The 16064-nt window shown below is 41.5% G+C and overlaps 2 protein-coding genes across 5 annotated transcripts; both read left to right on the top strand.

Annotated features, from left to right (window-relative positions):
• The first annotated feature begins 27 nt into the window (after nt 1-27).
• Nucleotides 28-9310, top strand: gxylt2 (glucoside xylosyltransferase 2). Of its 2 annotated transcripts, none has more exons than XM_084706408.1 (7): nt 28-454; nt 3511-3706; nt 4865-4996; nt 5335-5586; nt 6918-7041; nt 7715-7887; nt 8113-9310. In XM_084706408.1, exons 1-7 carry the CDS (start codon nt 180-182, stop codon nt 8290-8292), a joined length of 1332 nt encoding a protein of 443 aa, XP_084562534.1. In that variant the 5' UTR covers nt 28-179; the 3' UTR covers nt 8293-9310. The 2 variants fall into 2 exon arrangements, with proteins under 2 accessions (XP_084562534.1, XP_084562533.1); XM_084706407.1 differs by having other exon boundaries at nt 3508-3706.
• Nucleotides 9311-9369: 59 nt separating this feature from the next.
• ppp4r2b (protein phosphatase 4, regulatory subunit 2b) lies at nt 9370-14810 on the top strand. Of its 3 annotated transcripts, XM_084706213.1 has the most exons (10): nt 9370-9510; nt 9638-9747; nt 10602-10683; nt 11037-11207; nt 11815-11908; nt 12006-12043; nt 12159-12233; nt 12546-12686; nt 12806-13125; nt 13301-14810. In XM_084706213.1, exons 2-10 carry the CDS (start codon nt 9714-9716, stop codon nt 13642-13644), a joined length of 1299 nt encoding a protein of 432 aa, XP_084562339.1. In that variant the 5' UTR covers nt 9370-9510; nt 9638-9713; the 3' UTR covers nt 13645-14810. The 3 variants fall into 3 exon arrangements, with proteins under 3 accessions (XP_084562339.1, XP_084562340.1, XP_084562341.1); XM_084706214.1 differs by lacking the exon at nt 9370-9510 and having other exon boundaries at nt 9555-9747; XM_084706215.1 differs by lacking the exons at nt 9370-9510; nt 9638-9747 and adding an exon at nt 9804-9938.
• The last annotated feature ends 1254 nt before the right edge of the window (nt 14811-16064 follow it).

Raw genomic sequence — 16064 nt, 5'->3', positions numbered from 1 at the left:
CTCCTCCACCTAATGCTTAATGGATGTGCAAAGCTTCTCTTTGCTCTTTATCATCTGCAGTGTAATGCAATTGAGGAGTAGAAGTAGCAACAAAATGTCAACTCTGGCTGGTATTTTTTACTCACAGACATGAAAGGGTTATCATTAGGTTTTTTTTGCAAGCCGAACAATCTTCCAAGATGCGAGTTAACTGCAAAATAGTTGTAATCGCTGTCTGTTTCGGAGTTTTCCTACTTTTGTACTTTTTGGGGGGGAATGCTGCAGACGAGCCGCCTTTGAAAGAAGTTGAAGAAGATAACTCGTATCAATCGTCCTATGAGCAAGGAAACAAGGTTGCTTCAAAGTTGATAATTAAATCACACGACGAACTTCACGTCCCACCAAAACAGCAACTCACGGAGCGAAGCAAAGAAAGGAAAGTCACTAATATAGGGAGAAATGTGAACGCAAAGAGGTAACGGAATTTGGCACCATTGCTTGCAAAATGTTGATGTTATTCATCTGTTTCAGTGATCCACGTCTGGGTCATCATCACCAACAAAATCACATAGAGGAAAAGATGTATGGTTCCATTGTGGATTTTGCTCGTATAGGCTATCGTTCGCATTCGTGTCCTCCGAAGTTGAGCAACGAGAAGGCTTTTACATTTATGACAGACAGTTCTCCTCCGTCATTGGTTTACAATAAAGCAGGAATAAGTCAACAGCTTGAATCAAGGACAGGGCATGCAATTGTCATTTACATCATTATTTAACTGCCTAAGCTATTCGTCTTCCCATTATAAATTCACGCATGTGGATGCATGGGGTATGGTATTTGGAAAGTGGCCTTCACTATACAACCTAGGTCTATGGTTGAACCGTGTTTTGAGTGCATGATGAGCTGTTTAAGTATTAGGGTACTGATTATAAGAATCCCTTTGTGCATCAGATCAGTGACATTTCAGTGATCTGCATGATCATTTGGGCATTGGACCTCAAAGGTGCACTTTGGATTTGTATGTAGTTTATCTATTTAAACGTTGTCTTGTGCATAGATGTTAAATAAAGGTCACCTTGCTAAATAATACAATGTAAATGAGCCTATTCTTAATTCAATCTGCTGGTTTATAATCCCATGTGGAGGAATGAAGTCAAATTACCTTTGTCCTGGGACAGACAATGGACCTAGTTTGATATTTGCAGTTTGTATCTGGAGCTAAAGCTTCTTGTTTTGTGTTTTAATTTGAGCACAGATACATTTATTCAGTCTTACATAGATATAATTAGGAGGATGGGTTAGCCTTGGTAAACAGCTTAGCCCCATTGTAGCGTTATTACAGCTGTCAGTGTAGACTGTGGTATCCTCTCTGTGACCACACCCACATGTGTGCAATGCACTGATAAGAGCAATGGGGTGAAGAGGCCAGCACTGAAAAAGAAAATGACTAAAACAGATTTGGTGGAATTACCGCTCTGCCCACTGCACATTTACAATACCTTCAGGCTCTTTGACAGTGGCGGTGAGACGTTGACCAAGATCTATAATGTACTGTCTGGGTTAGGTAACTCCCTCTTGTTCATAACTGTATGGTTTGTATCCTTAACTAGCAGCAGCAACCTTCCAAATAACCGTAATTTCAAAAGGGGTAATTTTCCTTTGATTGTCTTCCTTCTTTCTGTGTGTAAAATAAAGACAGAAAACCTCCAGTTTTCCTGAAAGAGACTACTGGTTCTGAAATCCTCTTAAATACCAAAATAAATACCTCACTTTATCATCACGCGACAAACAATATCCCTGTAGCAAGAGTCATATCCTGTTGCTGTGGAAATGTAAAAAATCTGGTTTAGGACTGTTTCACTGTAGTGCTCTGCATTCTCCCTGCTTACCCCAACATCCTGATGAATTTTCAGAGACTGCTTATGTGGGCCTCATCAGGGGTACAGAGCTCAAGCTTGGGAAGGCTGAATCCACCTTTTAACTGCAGCACAGTGGTTTGGGAAAGGAAGGACAGAGAAAGGAGTGGACTGTCTGGCAGACGACAACAGAGTTTGGAGTTGAAAAATCTGTTGGTCGTAGTCTTAGGAGCTTATTGCTACTTCTGGCATTTCAAAAAAGGCTTAACTGAATTCCATACTCAAAGTCGATGTCTTTTGAATTTGGGTGAAAACCAAAACAAACAAATTGCTCATCCACCTTAACCACAATTTAATAGTCTTCAAATAGCAGTGGTTCACTTCAGGATATTGGATGTAACAAAGTATTTTTTGACAGTAAATTATTGCACCCACTTGACTGTATTGTCACTTCTCTTAAAGTTATTAGTGGAGCCTTGAATCTTGTTGTTCCAAGGAGATGGATTCTCCTTGGGTACAGTGTTGATCTATTGTGCTCTGTCTTTTGCAAACAATTCAATATTTTCAAACCCCTTGAGAGCAAGATTGAGGCTGTTTAAATGTATGATGGGAGCATTATGTTTGCTTTGTGTGGGGAATATTTTTCAGTTTGCAATTCTTGTGTTGTTACTATGAGATATTTCCAAGTGGATGTTATGCTGAAAAAGAAAATAGGCCTACAAACGGTTCCAGTGTAAATATACTTGTTTTGTTCTTCTAAAAGTTGCCCAGAAGACGATTAATTCTTCAGAACAAGTCTTAAAAGAGCCTTCCAAGTACACGTAGAGGTCCCTCTTATCCATGTGAATCTGTGTTGCATGAATATCTCTGTTCTTCTATGCAGAACACAACATGTCAAGCTTTGAGACTGTCCTGTAAACCACCTGTCAAATCAATCTCCCTGTCCCCTTGGGTTATCGGCTTCCTTGAAGCTCAGATCTTCCTGTGTATAGGTTGCACCTTGGACAGGATGAACCATTTCTTACCTACTAGGCCGACATTTTCACAAAAATGTAAGACACACTAAACAAAATTCTTATTGTTTCTAAGAAATTACACTGACCCTGACTAGCATTCCTTGGTTGGCTATGATTACATCTGGACTACATGTGTCATTAAACACAGCCAACTATCTATGGTTAGATTTACCCATTGCTGTTGTAAGGGTTATATTTTAGGGTGTGGATTTTATGCGTCTGAAAATCCATTAGAATTCAGTGACAGTTCTATCTCTGCAGAGAAAGCAGTTTGACATCAGATATAAACTTTTCTTTGTGTGTCAGAGAAAAAAGCCTTTTGGGTGCACAGCCCAGTAGGTACTGTACATCCAGAGAACCAGGAGGGTGGGGGGGGGGGGGGGGGTTCTGAAAAGTAGGCAGCTTGAGATATATTCAGTTTAGCCATCCTATGAATCTGTGTGATGCAGTGCTCCTGGAACATGTCTCAGACACATCTTATCGTATCCCTTCTGAGTTCATCTTAACAAGTCAGCCAATATCTTCCTGTGGCACTGACATGTTCATGATGTTGTGTTTCAATGGAATGTCATGCAATTCCAAGGGGACGGTGCTGACAATTAGTGTAAACGTTTCCACTGTAAACTGAGACTTTTTTCCGTCATTGGCCGTCATAGCAGACCACGGCCAGACGCCAGACGGCCCGTGTCGAGGCATGCCCGTGGGGAGGAGATCATGCACCTCGCTGTGGTAACCTGTGGCAACCGCCTAGATGAGACCCTCACAATGGTGAAGTCTGCCCTCCTCTTCAGCATCAAGAAGATCAAGTTCCACATCTTTGCAGAGGACCCCTTGGCCTCGCAGTTTGAGAAAGAGGTGAGTCGTTGATAGTGTGTTCGAGTCCAGATTCTTGGACAGCATTTTTCATGTATCTTAAACATTCACATTTTCTACGGCTCAGTGTTAGATGACATTGAGATCTGAGCCATTAAAACTCCCTCTGTTACTTGCTGGAACACCTCACCCCAAAAATACAACCCCTTTTATCTCAAGGTTAGATCGTATCAACCAGACATTTGCATCACTATGTTACCATGCAGCATTTAAGATTCCTCTTTACCTAATGTATGCGCCAGTAAAATGAAACCATTAAAAGGGATATACGTTATACTGATATTTCATGCATTCACATCACAGTTTGGTTGAAAATCCTGTTTTGAATTGTATGATCTGTAAATGAAAGCATGTAGCTAAACATGCTTGCATGCAGCTAAACATGCTTGCATGCATGCTGTTAGAACTTCCCGAACTCTTTTGTCCATGTTGTAAGCATGAAGTGAGAGCCAGTTTAGGTTCTGAAATGAGCAACATGTGTGTAGGATATAGCTACAGCCCAGTCCTATGTCCGGCTGCGGTGCAATGAGACAGGTTTGGGTTTTAGCCACAAGCTAGCCTCTTTGAACTCTTTACACAGTCAGCACCAACCTTGCCAAGTCCTCACACTCCGATCTGTCTCTCGGGGCCAAATTGCTAAATAATGTGAGCGATTATACAGGGCTTAAGCATCTAACAGAGCAGAAAATCATAGGCTACAGTGGTACAGTTTGGGCTTTGAGAGAATAAACCCCCAGGCCAGGACATGGCAGCAGGCCTTTCTGATACCAGCTTGTTTAGTTTCACTGTCTGGGAGGAAGACATGGCTGTGTCAACAGCTGGCTGCAGTATGGTCTGTGCACAACACACCACTGCACGTAAAGGCAAGACTTCCTTGCTTTACAAGGACATTCTTACAAGTCATTTGTGTTTACACTGTCGTTTAAACTAATGCCTGGAAGAAGAGTATCATGGACAAGCATTTAGCCTGGCCCTTTCAGTACTCTTTGATACAGTCTAAACTATTTCTTTGTTTTTCTTAGAAAGAAACACTTTATAGTGATTCCTTTATAGTGATTTCAACCCGTTGTGCTGTCTCTGCCTGCTCATGAGGATGTTCAGGATCAAGTGCAGCCTAACAGTTTGTACTTTCTCCTGCAGCTAAACCAGTGGCCTCGTGCAGTCTCTGCCAAGTTCCAGTACAGTATCTATCCAATCACCTTCTCCGTGGGGAATGCAGAGGAGTGGAAGAAGCTTTTCAAGCCGTGTGCTGCCCAGAGGCTGTTTCTCCCTGTAAGACTGAAGCTCCTCCCTGGTTTTCCGCATATTCCCATGCTCTGTACTGTATGTTGCTGGTTCTTTTAGATTGTCAACTGTTTATTGAGACTACAGAAAAGCATAAATTGACAAATCTGCAGGTCCCAGTAAGGGAAGTGATAATGAACCCTGGTTTTATCAAGCATCTGATTATTATTATTATTCATCTTCATAAGCAACTCAGTCATGATGATGTAATCAATTTGGCAGTTCATTGTACTACTGTGCATATTTGGGAATCAAAACTCATATTTAACACTATATTGTATATTTTCATGAAAAGGAAATAACCTTTTCTAAAAACCTGCCACCAGGTCATTCTTAAGGAAGTGGACAGCCTGTTGTACGTGGATACAGATGTGCTGTTTCTCAGGCCTATGGATGCCATCTGGGCCTTCCTCAAGGCCTTTAACAGTACCCAGCTGGCAGCCATGGCTCCAGAACATGAGATTCCTAAGATCGGCTGGTATAGCCGCTTCGCTCGCCACCCTTTCTACGGGGTCACGGGGGTAAACTCAGGAGTCATGCTGATGAATCTCACAAGGATCCGGAGCACTTTGTTTGAAGTAAGACATGGTCAAAGAGCATGATCCTGTCAATTCTCAATGAAAAAATTCAGACTGTTAATAAGACTGTTGATCCATTGGTCCTTCAATCAATCAATCAATCAATCAATCTTTATTTATATAGTGCATTTCATACCAGGAGGCAGCACAATGCGCTTCACAGAAGGTAGGGGTGGGGGGGGATACAAACATTTATGTTTGATAGTAAGTTTCCAGAGGGAAGCAAAAAACCAGATCACCCATCTGGGCCAATATAGGAGAACTGTAAAAATGATTCCCTGACCTCTCTGAAATGAGACGATCGAGCACTCTCCTGGAGAATGTGAAGTGCCAACATATTACAAAGCACACACATAGCATGAATGATACTACATCATAGGAAACCTGACATGTCATACAAACAATAATACAAAATAAATTAAGGTAATATTGATCAATCAAAGCGAAACAATTTGATAAAGTGTGTCAACTATTATCAGTTTGGCATTGGAGTGTAATACGGAGGACTATTTTCCATAGCAGCAATGTCAGCATTATGTTTTGGGCTATAAGGCCATTTTGTAGGTTAAGTGTTTTTTAGGTCTTACTGTACCACGTTGAACTTGCAGTGATGTATTCATAGTTTCCATTTGTTAAGTCATAGACAAAAGAGACATTACCTGATAATTGTTTAAAGCTTTCATTTGAAAAGTAGTCATGTCTCTGTTCTTAATTATGTCATTTTTTACATTTATTAAGATTTTTTTTATTTTTTATCCTAAGTGACATACAAACAGTGCTACAAAAAGTACAGCAGAAGATCAAGGATCAGAAGTGAATAGTTCTAACAGTATTTTAAGTTATTCAAGTCAAGGAGCAGTTTGTATTTACAAGCCACATCGCACAGTATGTTGCATGTTTTGCAGAAGGATGTAAAAACAAATCAATACATTGATTGTTAATTTTAATGAAAAAGAGTTGCTGATTTTCTTCCACTCAAAGCCTAAACCAAAGTAATCCGAGTTTAATAGCAATCTGAAGTTGTTACATAGAATTGTCCTCTCACTTTGACTACACAATATGAGTCTCTTAAAGGCACTCTGTCTTAGCAGTCTGTGAGTTCAGAGTGGACATTGATTGAAACTCTCTGATTGTCACACTTACATTCACAGTCAGGCTTCAAATTTAGCAGCTCTCAAAAACTCACAGTACGCGCAAAATGATAGCTTCTGTGCTCAGCTTGGTCAATTTGAAATGTAAATGTGCCTCCTTTGAAATCAGGTTGTGTAAGATGCATGAAGTGTCTAGTCTTGAGGCTGTGAAGATAAAACGACTCCCTGTTTGTTTTTCAGAACAGCATGATCCCCGGTGGCTTGTCTTGGGAGAACCTCCTACACCCACTCTACCAAAAGTACAAGAACCACATCACATGGGGGGACCAAGACCTTCTCAACATTATATTTCATTACAACCCAGGTAGATTGTGCTTTTTTGTCTTGAGTAGTGCGAAATTGTTCTGAAATAGTGCAAAGCTTCATCGTGTGTCTTCTACTGTAGGTAATATGCTAGCCTTTGGCAGCAGCAGAAGTCTATGTCACAGGTGCAGTCTACAGGCAGTGGTATTAAGTACTCAAAGCTATAAGCAGACTTGGCAGCCTCACTGTTTCTCTAACAACACTAATGGAACCTGTCCAATAAACAATTATCTCCTGAAGCAGACAGTGATGGGAAAACAGTGCCATGTGGAGGTAACAGTGGGTGTCTGTCTGTGGAGTTTCTCCTCTATGGCACCACTTCAGTTCCTAGCATGTGTCTGATCATTCTCCATATGCGCCTGCCCACATGCAATGTTTAAAGCATTACACTTTTGGTATTTAATCTTTTTATGCCAAGATTTGATTGGAGGTTCCTGGAATACTCTTGAATCTATTTTAATGTTTTTTGTATCTAAATAAACAAAGAACACATGTTATTGAGGGGTTTTAATTGGTTTGTGTGTCATGCATAGTACCATATTGGATTATTTGTTTTGTTTCAGTACAGTTATGATGTGCTTGTGTGCTTTCACCACCATCCTCTGTGCTGGTGCCTTAGAAAGAAGATGTAACAGACACATGTTGTGGTGTGCTGCTGTGTGTGTTTGCCACAGAGTGCATCTACATATTTCCTTGCCAGTGGAACTACAGGCCTGATCACTGTATGTATGGGAGCAACTGCAAAGGGGCAGAAGATGAAGGTGTGTCCATTCTCCATGGGAACCGTGGAGTGTATCATGATGATAAGCAGCCAGCATTTAAAGTAGTGTATGACGCAATACATGATGTAAGTATCCCTTGGGAAACTCACATATGCGATTCAATAAAGTTAGCCTTGGTCTCATTTGAGTCAAACCCAGGTCTCACTGCAATACTGGCTCCCTCTGCTGTTTAGAGAGGCTTTTATTCACTTGATGTCGTCAATTTAGATTTATGCAAATTTCTCCGTACTCACATTTGCATAAGGTGTTTGGAGGATTTATTGATCCCAATATATTGTTCTTATTTACAGTTTCCCTTTGAAGACAACCTGTTCCAGTCACTGTTCTATCCCCTCCAAACAAAGTTTCTGGAAACTGTCAACACTTTGTGCGGTCGACTTCCCCAGGTCTTCCTCAAACAGGTGGAGAAGACCATGCGGACGATGTACGAAAAGAAAGTCGTCCACCGTGGGAAACCTCCACAGAAATAATTCCTAAATAAAGGAAGTAGACTCTGACTCGGTTGACTGCCAGGAGTTCCCAGGTTATCAATCTGATGACATCATGACGTTTTGATGTCCACAACAACGTGCCGTAGGTCAAAGTGACATTCCTTCTCTTAGGAATGGTGTTTGTGGTCAAGATGTAGCTGAATGTGGAAAGATAGGCATACAGTGCTGGTCAGTGATGCTGTGGAGTTTGTTTGTGTCACCACCCATTTACTTTTAATATACTGTTATACTTCATGTTATGTGAAATACTGTGGATTTTTTACTCGAACATGTTTTATCAAACATAAAAACTTTGAGCTCAGGAGCTCAAGTACTAAATGAAAATTTTAAGATGTTACGTTTTTCAAACCAGTTTCGTTTTCTCTTTTGAATGTGCTTACATTTGTCTGCCAGGCATATTGTTCTTGAGTTTCCTGCTAGTGGTCTTAAATGAACCTTTCTCCACCTTAGGGAAGCTGTAATTGAAGCTTTTGTCAGACAAAGACAATTTTATACTTTATTAGAATGTCATGGAGTCACATTTCTGAAATAGCTTTTTTACCAGGCAGTTCATGTTTTTTATTCTTCCTAATTGTGCAAATGCTTCACACCAACAAATGACTTTGAATATGGTTGTACATGTATAAGCTCATTGAGGACATATTACAGTTGTTCTGCCAAATGCCAGTATCAGTATATGATCATCAAGCAAAGTAATTAACATCTATTGGGGTAGTCACATTTAGGATACTTATGCCAGGATAGTGTAGTATACTTCATATGCTGTTTATTATTTTAAACAATGTTTTGGAATTGCCGAAGTGCAAGCAGTGATATGTCTTCAAAACTTCAGAGTAAATATATGAAGGGCCTATCTTCATTATAAAAGAAAAGTTTTGTACAAAAATCTCATGAAGCAATTTATAGGCTATGGATGGTATTCATTTATAGAGTGTGAATTAAATCTGTCAATTATCTGAGAGATAAACATCAAAATAAGAAACTGGAAATATTTGTTCCTGAATAAAGGAAAAGCAAATATTGTGTAATTTGATTATTTCAGCATCATGGCTATATGGTTAATGAATCGATTGATACAGCAGGCTTTTTATGTGCATGTTATCCCGTAACGTCAATGTGCGTAATTAATCACATCTATTCACTTAGCTTCTCGTCGTTCGACAGATGACGAGTCGAGTTATTCAGATTTCTTAAAAGGTAATCTTAGTGACACGAGAAGAACTATCTCGCTACATTATTCGATTGACTGGTTGCCGACAGTCAGGCTCTGACCTCACAAGCGCCATATTAAAAATGCTGCTTCTCTCTTCACTTTTGTGTTTAGAGCGCTGCCTGCCACCAGTTTGCGTGCCTCTAGCTAGCTAGCTGGATCCAAGAGATTGACAGAGGGCAACGACATAATGGAAGTTGACTCAATCCAAGAAGCTCTAAAAGGTCATTTGGCTTCATGATAATATATGCACATCTTAAAATACGAGGAGTTATTTTGTATTCAGAGGAAAGTTATTTGTAGGCTATAATGCCAAAATGTGTTGAATGTGTGCTGCTAGCCTTACCTAGCTACAGTACCTACCAGCTATTCTTCCTGGCTTGCCGGTGGATGCAACTAGGTAGCTAAGTAACAGGTAATTAGTTGGCTAGCTCAATAGATAACGTTAACCGTGACAAGAGGTAACGCTAGTTTTAATTTATCTAGCTATGTGAATATCCTAGTAACGTCAGTAGGATAGCTATATACAGTGATTCCAAACTGCTTGCTAGCTAAATTTGCTACACCATCTAGCTAGCTGTGGCATCTTTAGCTAGGCTAAGTTTGCTAACGTAAGCTAAGCGACGTTAGCTAGCTAGCTCTAGCTATTATGTAAATAATTTGTGATGCTAGTCAGCTTGCCTAGCTATGTATCCTTTACAAATTATGTCTATAATAAATCCTAACTAGTTAGCTAGCTAGCTAAATGAGAAAACATTCTTCAGTTTAGCTACCTAGCTAACTAACTTGAAGTCAAGTGCTAGTGTAGCTGGAATAGTAAGTTAACGTAGATAAAATAGCTTGCTTTTTGTTACAACAACATCACTTAGGCCTGATAGCCAACTACAAGTTGGGTAGCTAACTAACGCTGTTAGCTGGCAAGTGTAGTTGGCTACATTTTACCAACAGGGTACGATTAAAAAACAATCAACACTGGCCAAGTATGTGTTCCAGCGTTATGTTCCTTCTCTTTGGAAGGCTGCATCCATTTTTTCAAATATGTTTTTAATGTACTTGACAATACTGCGTGTCTCAACAGACTTTGAGAAGAAAGGGAAAAAGGAGCCTTCTCCACCTTTGGACCAGTTTTTGTGTCATGTTGCCAAAACTGGAGAGACCATGTGAGTAGCATCTAGATCCTAAATCTGTGTTTAGCTAGCTACCAAGACAGTTTATTTCTGTTCCACTGTCACTGTTCCATTGTCCAACTCTTGATTACCTCAATGTCCTACTTGACAAGTCTTATGCAAATTGAATGAGACTTTAAGGAATTCACCTGTGTAATGTTTATGGAATTATGGGGGGGAAATAAGTCGGGTCTTGCCATATGTCGGCTAGTTGTTTGAATATTGATACAACTGAAAATATTTCAACATTTATGTATTGGGCTAAGTTATTGCAAAAGTTATTTAGGTTCTTATATGTCAACTAACTATTGAAATCTTGACCTGTCTCTTGTATGTTATTGTCCTAGGGTTCAGTGGTCTCAGTTCAAAAGCTATTTCCTCTTCAAACTGGAGAAAGTCATGGATGACTTCAAAGCTTCAGCACCGGAGCAACGAGGTCCTGCCAATTCTAATGTGGAGTCTATTCCATTTGAAGACATGAAGGAAAGAATATTGAAGATTGTCAATGGATACAATGGGTAAATGATAAAGTCGACCATCAAAATAAAATGAACTAGGAATGTCATCATTTACTTTACGACAAACACCCTTTCCATGTATGTGCTATTATCTTAAAATGTCAATGTCATCTTTACACAATGGCGCCATCTACTGAAGAGTGTTTTTCTTCAGACCGCACAATGCTACACATCTTTAGTAGCCTGATGTTGTCATACTCATAATTCTAGTCAGAATATGAGTCTGAGAACTCTCCGTTGGGCTGTGACTACGGGGCGTTTCAAACAAGCCTGGAAAACAAATGCCTCTTCGCTCAATTGGATAGACCTACAACCAATCAGAGCAACGTAATATGTTGTTTGTTCAAAACGAATTCAACTTAAGCGCTCTTGTGACGTGGGTGATTACGTTACTGTTGATCATCTGTCCATCATCGTATAAAGCCCGCCCTGGCAATTTCATTGGTACGCCCAGATTCTGGTTTTCTGTAGTTGTTCCCCAATACGAGACCCTCCAGACCCAACTTCCCGACCAAATTTTTTTGTGGGCGGGGAGAAGTTGGGCTGGCAGCCAGGCTACATCCAGCTGTCTGTTGTGTCACATCAGCTTTGTCTTGACTGCCTTTAGAATTCCGTTCACCATCCAGCGTCTGTGTGAGCTACTGACCGAGCCCAAGAGGAACTACACAGGAACAGAGAAGTTTCTCAGGGGGGTGGAGAAGGTGAGTCTGAATTTGATCTTGAACCATTTTAATTTCTTCTTCAAAGTCCTCTTTTTTTTTTTGTTTCTTCAATTACATGTATTTTTTCTATCCAAAGAATGTAATGGTCGTCAGCTGTGTGCATCCTACCTCAGAGTAAGGGTCCAATTTTCTTATATTATGCACATTTAAAGTACATTATATTGCTGTTTGTATATCTCCCACTGAACCTACTCCTACATTACATTTGATTTCTTCCATCCCTGTGAAGGAAAAATGGATGCAGTGGTCTAAACAGAATGAATGGAGTCATGCTGCCTGGGAACACATCTGCATTTACAGAGAGGTAATGTTGAGGTCCAGTGATTTATTCTAAACTGGGAGTCAGGTGGCTGAGCGGTTAGGGAATCGGGATAGTAATCTGAAGGTTCCAGTTCGAGCCAAATGACGTTGTGACCTTGGGCAAGGCACTTCACCCTACTTGCCTCAGGGGAATGTCCCTGTACTTACTGTTAAGTCGCTCTGGATAAGAGCGTCTGCAAATGTAAATGTCTAAATGTAAACCCTACATTCAAAATGTTGTAAACATCCTTTCAAAAATATAAATGCAATGTTTTATAGGAGGGTGTTAGAATGTCTTATGTGGTCCCCCCCTCAGGAAAATCAATGGTCCAGGGACTCTCAGGCTGCTGAGCAGACCAAAGCTCTCCCTAGCCAGCTCGGCTGCAACCAATGGCCTCCCAGACAGCACAGAAAACAAGGACTCTACAGCAGACCAGGGACACAACACAGCCCCCAGGTAGTTGCATGATACTATAAGCTGACTGACTGTGCTGCATAGCAACGTGTGTGATCAACCTCAGTGTTTTGTGACCCCCTCCCCCCCCCCCCCCCCCCCCCCCATCACACACTTTTCAGTGATGTGTCAGCGACGGGGGGTGCCCTTGGGAGCTCTGTGAAGAACAAACACAATGTGGAGGAGGAAGAGGAAGACATGGAGGCCGAGCAGCATGACGTGAAGAGGCTGAAGTGTACCAAGGAGGAGGACGAGGACGAGGAGGACGACGAGGAGGACGACGAGGAAGAGGAGGAGCAGGAGGCGGACCCTCTCAGGACCCCACACGCAGACAGCCTATCGGAGGAGGCCGAGTCCATGGTCCAGGAGAAGGAGGAGAAGGAGGATCGGGACGAGGAAGAAGATAACGAGGCGGCCGCCGTCTCAACTTGTGACGACCAAGGTAGGACATCCATTATCCTTTTCCCAAATGACGTCATCATGAAGGGCACGTCTTGGGGATACATCTCCTGGTTAAATCTCTTGAGCACGAGAACCTGTATTTGGGTGCATGCACTGTGTCAAAGCATCATCCCAGTTGTTCCCTTATGAATCCCCTTTGTCCCTCCAACCCACAGAGCCATCGAGCACCCAGTCGGAGGTGTCGGCAGGGCCAGGGCAGGGTGGGGGTCCGGAGGAGCTGTCTGAGAGGGAGGTCCCCTGTGGCTCCCAGGAGGAGGCTAGTGACATGGACCAGTCCGAGCAGCAGGCCCCTGCTGGTGTCCTTGAAAGCCCTGAGGCCAGCAGTGAAAACAGTGACCCTGTCAGCAGCAGTGGTAGCAGCAGTCACTTTGAGGAGACGGCAAGTGAAGAGGCAGTTCCTTCACCCTCGAGCAGTACACCTGAGACACCCACAGAGGGCGCCATGGAGAGTGGCAATGTAGACACGGGGACCAGTGATGAACCTATGGAGCAGGATTAGCAGGATTCCTGGATTCATCTGTGACCATAAGACTCCAATTCTCCAGTCCAGCTTGACTGGCGCCAAGAGCATCACACCTAGCCCTCTAGATACTGAACGCCTTGTCTCAATTTTGGACACTCCTCTAAATGGCCACCTGGCATTGATTTGGACAAACTGTTTAATTTGGAATCGAAGGCCTGTTTTCTTTTCTTTTTTTTCCTCAACTGGAATATATATATATATATATATTTTTTTTTTTTCCTACCCTCTGCATTTCATTGAAGGCTTGTGGCCTGCAATGGGGTTTGTTTCCGCCTTGGTCAATCATTGGGGATGTAGATGTGCTGACTCAGAAGATGTATATCTGCCCCCCTTGCTCTATAAGGGCATTAGACAGAAACATAGGAAGCTGTTAGTTGTTTAGCCCCAGTCCCAGTCCTGTCTCTCTGTGGGTTACTAGCATCACTAAATTGCCAGGGTTGGAAAGAGGGTAGACCAGCCACACATTCACACTGTCCAGATGGGAGTGCAGCTTGAGGCTCAGCACTCGCCCCATACCACTATTGCTTTACTCAACTGCCATCCTGGCTGTTGAGAAAGATGTCTTTGTTTCTTTGGTAATATTTCATCTATCTCATTGGGAGATGGGAGCTTTGAAGTAGTTTTCTCCGTATGTGTCCTTATTCTCCTTTTAAACAAATGTGTTGTCTTTGATATGATACACTACCAACTCCACTGAAACAGGTTGCTATGACATGGTACTTTTACCCTGTTGAGGACTCCTATGTCAGATTATATCATTTTGGGTGCAATGAGCAACCCTAATTTATATGATCATTTCAAGTTCACCAATTTATTTTTTAGTATGCTTTTGGCAGTCTGTTAGGTTCCCAAACCAGCCGTAAGTACAAAGAGAAATTCTGCTTTGTATTGTGATGTCACCATGTTGTTTCACTGACAGATATTCAGAACAGTCACTGGTTACCAGATCCACACCTGGTTCAGCTCTACTTTTTGATATTTAGAATTTTAAATTTCTGTAAAGTAGATTTTTGTAGATTGTAATACAGTATGTGTTCACTGCCTTTGTGAAACCATATATAATGTATAATTTCTGTGTATACTCTGAATGCTTTTGCTTTCAATGCAGTATTCAGATAAAGCAATAAATGTTTTAACATTTGTGTGTTTTTGTAGCTGTCATTTCTTACTTCATTGGTATTTCACAGCTTTAGCTGGAAAGGGTGTGCAGTTTAACATCTCTTATGCATTGACCCCTAAAACACCTCTGTTGATACTGGCCAATCTGTAATACCAAACATGGGGGGGGGGGGGGGGGGGGCAGGCAGAGACATACACGATATGCAGGACATTTGAATTTTTCCATAAAGAAGTTGAATTCGCCCAGTGTTTCATCTTGACACAGGAAGAGAAGGGGGCTGGTAGATATGGTCATATTAAGTGCAACTTGTCTGTCTCTTAGCTGCTGAAATATGCCTGGGCTCTCAAAGGAAATAAAAAGTGGATTGTGTAAATCCAAAAAGCGAGGTTCTGCAGGAGGCAGCGTTTTAAGAGTAGTCTTTGAAACATGTCCCCAGGGAAATAAATGCCGGCTGATGGGAATAAAGAGCAGCTTGAAATCAAATGAGCCATAATTTGATCCCTGCTCCATGAAAGGCTTGGTTGTTATAGAGAGAGCACTGGTGACTTCAAAGTTTCACACAGGCTTTCTCAATGAGCTTTTTCATGTTCTCACTTAAATCTGTTCTCACAGTAGCTGCACTCAGATAACTGGTTGACACATGGTTCAGCACAAACTGTCAATTTACCCATTGTCATAATGAGATACATTTATTTAGTGTTTACAGTTCAGCTCTGTGATTTCAAAAGTAAACAACGGCTTGCCATGTTACACAGTGGCATATGTGGTCTTGGGTGTACCTCATTACTATGTGAAAAACATTTGCATGCTTGTCTTTCATATTGGCACTCCATTGGTGTGGCTCAGGGGATCTGGGTTCATTAGATAGGGATGAAGAAGGTAAACAGTAAAACTCCTCTGTCACATATCCATAAAGAGCTGCTCCGTCAGCCTTGGGCCTCTGTGTCTCACAGTTCAAACTTCAGTAAGACAATGTTGGGTATGCTCATGTACAAAGTATCACAGCCCTTTTTTGCAAGCCAACATTTTGAGCAGCAACACTTTGCAAACCTTTCTTGATCATGGCATCCAAAGAAGAAATTGTAAGAAGTAATCAACTTGCGAATGTAGGGTCTTTGCTTCATGCATTTCTAACGTAGCTCCTAAATTAGATATTTTTGGGCATTTCCTTGCTTCAGCTCATACTGAGATTAAATGGAAATTCAGTGTGCCACTAATTGCACATCACAAGCCAAGCACTGGTGCCAACGTGTACTTGATGCTCAGCTGTAGTTAA

This window comes from Hypomesus nipponensis, chromosome 9 (genome assembly GCF_054491055.1).
Source record: "Hypomesus nipponensis isolate SF chromosome 9, ASM5449105v1, whole genome shotgun sequence".
Taxonomy (NCBI): domain Eukaryota; kingdom Metazoa; phylum Chordata; class Actinopteri; order Osmeriformes; family Osmeridae; genus Hypomesus; species Hypomesus nipponensis.
This window is presented reverse-complemented; position numbering and strand designations above follow the sequence as displayed.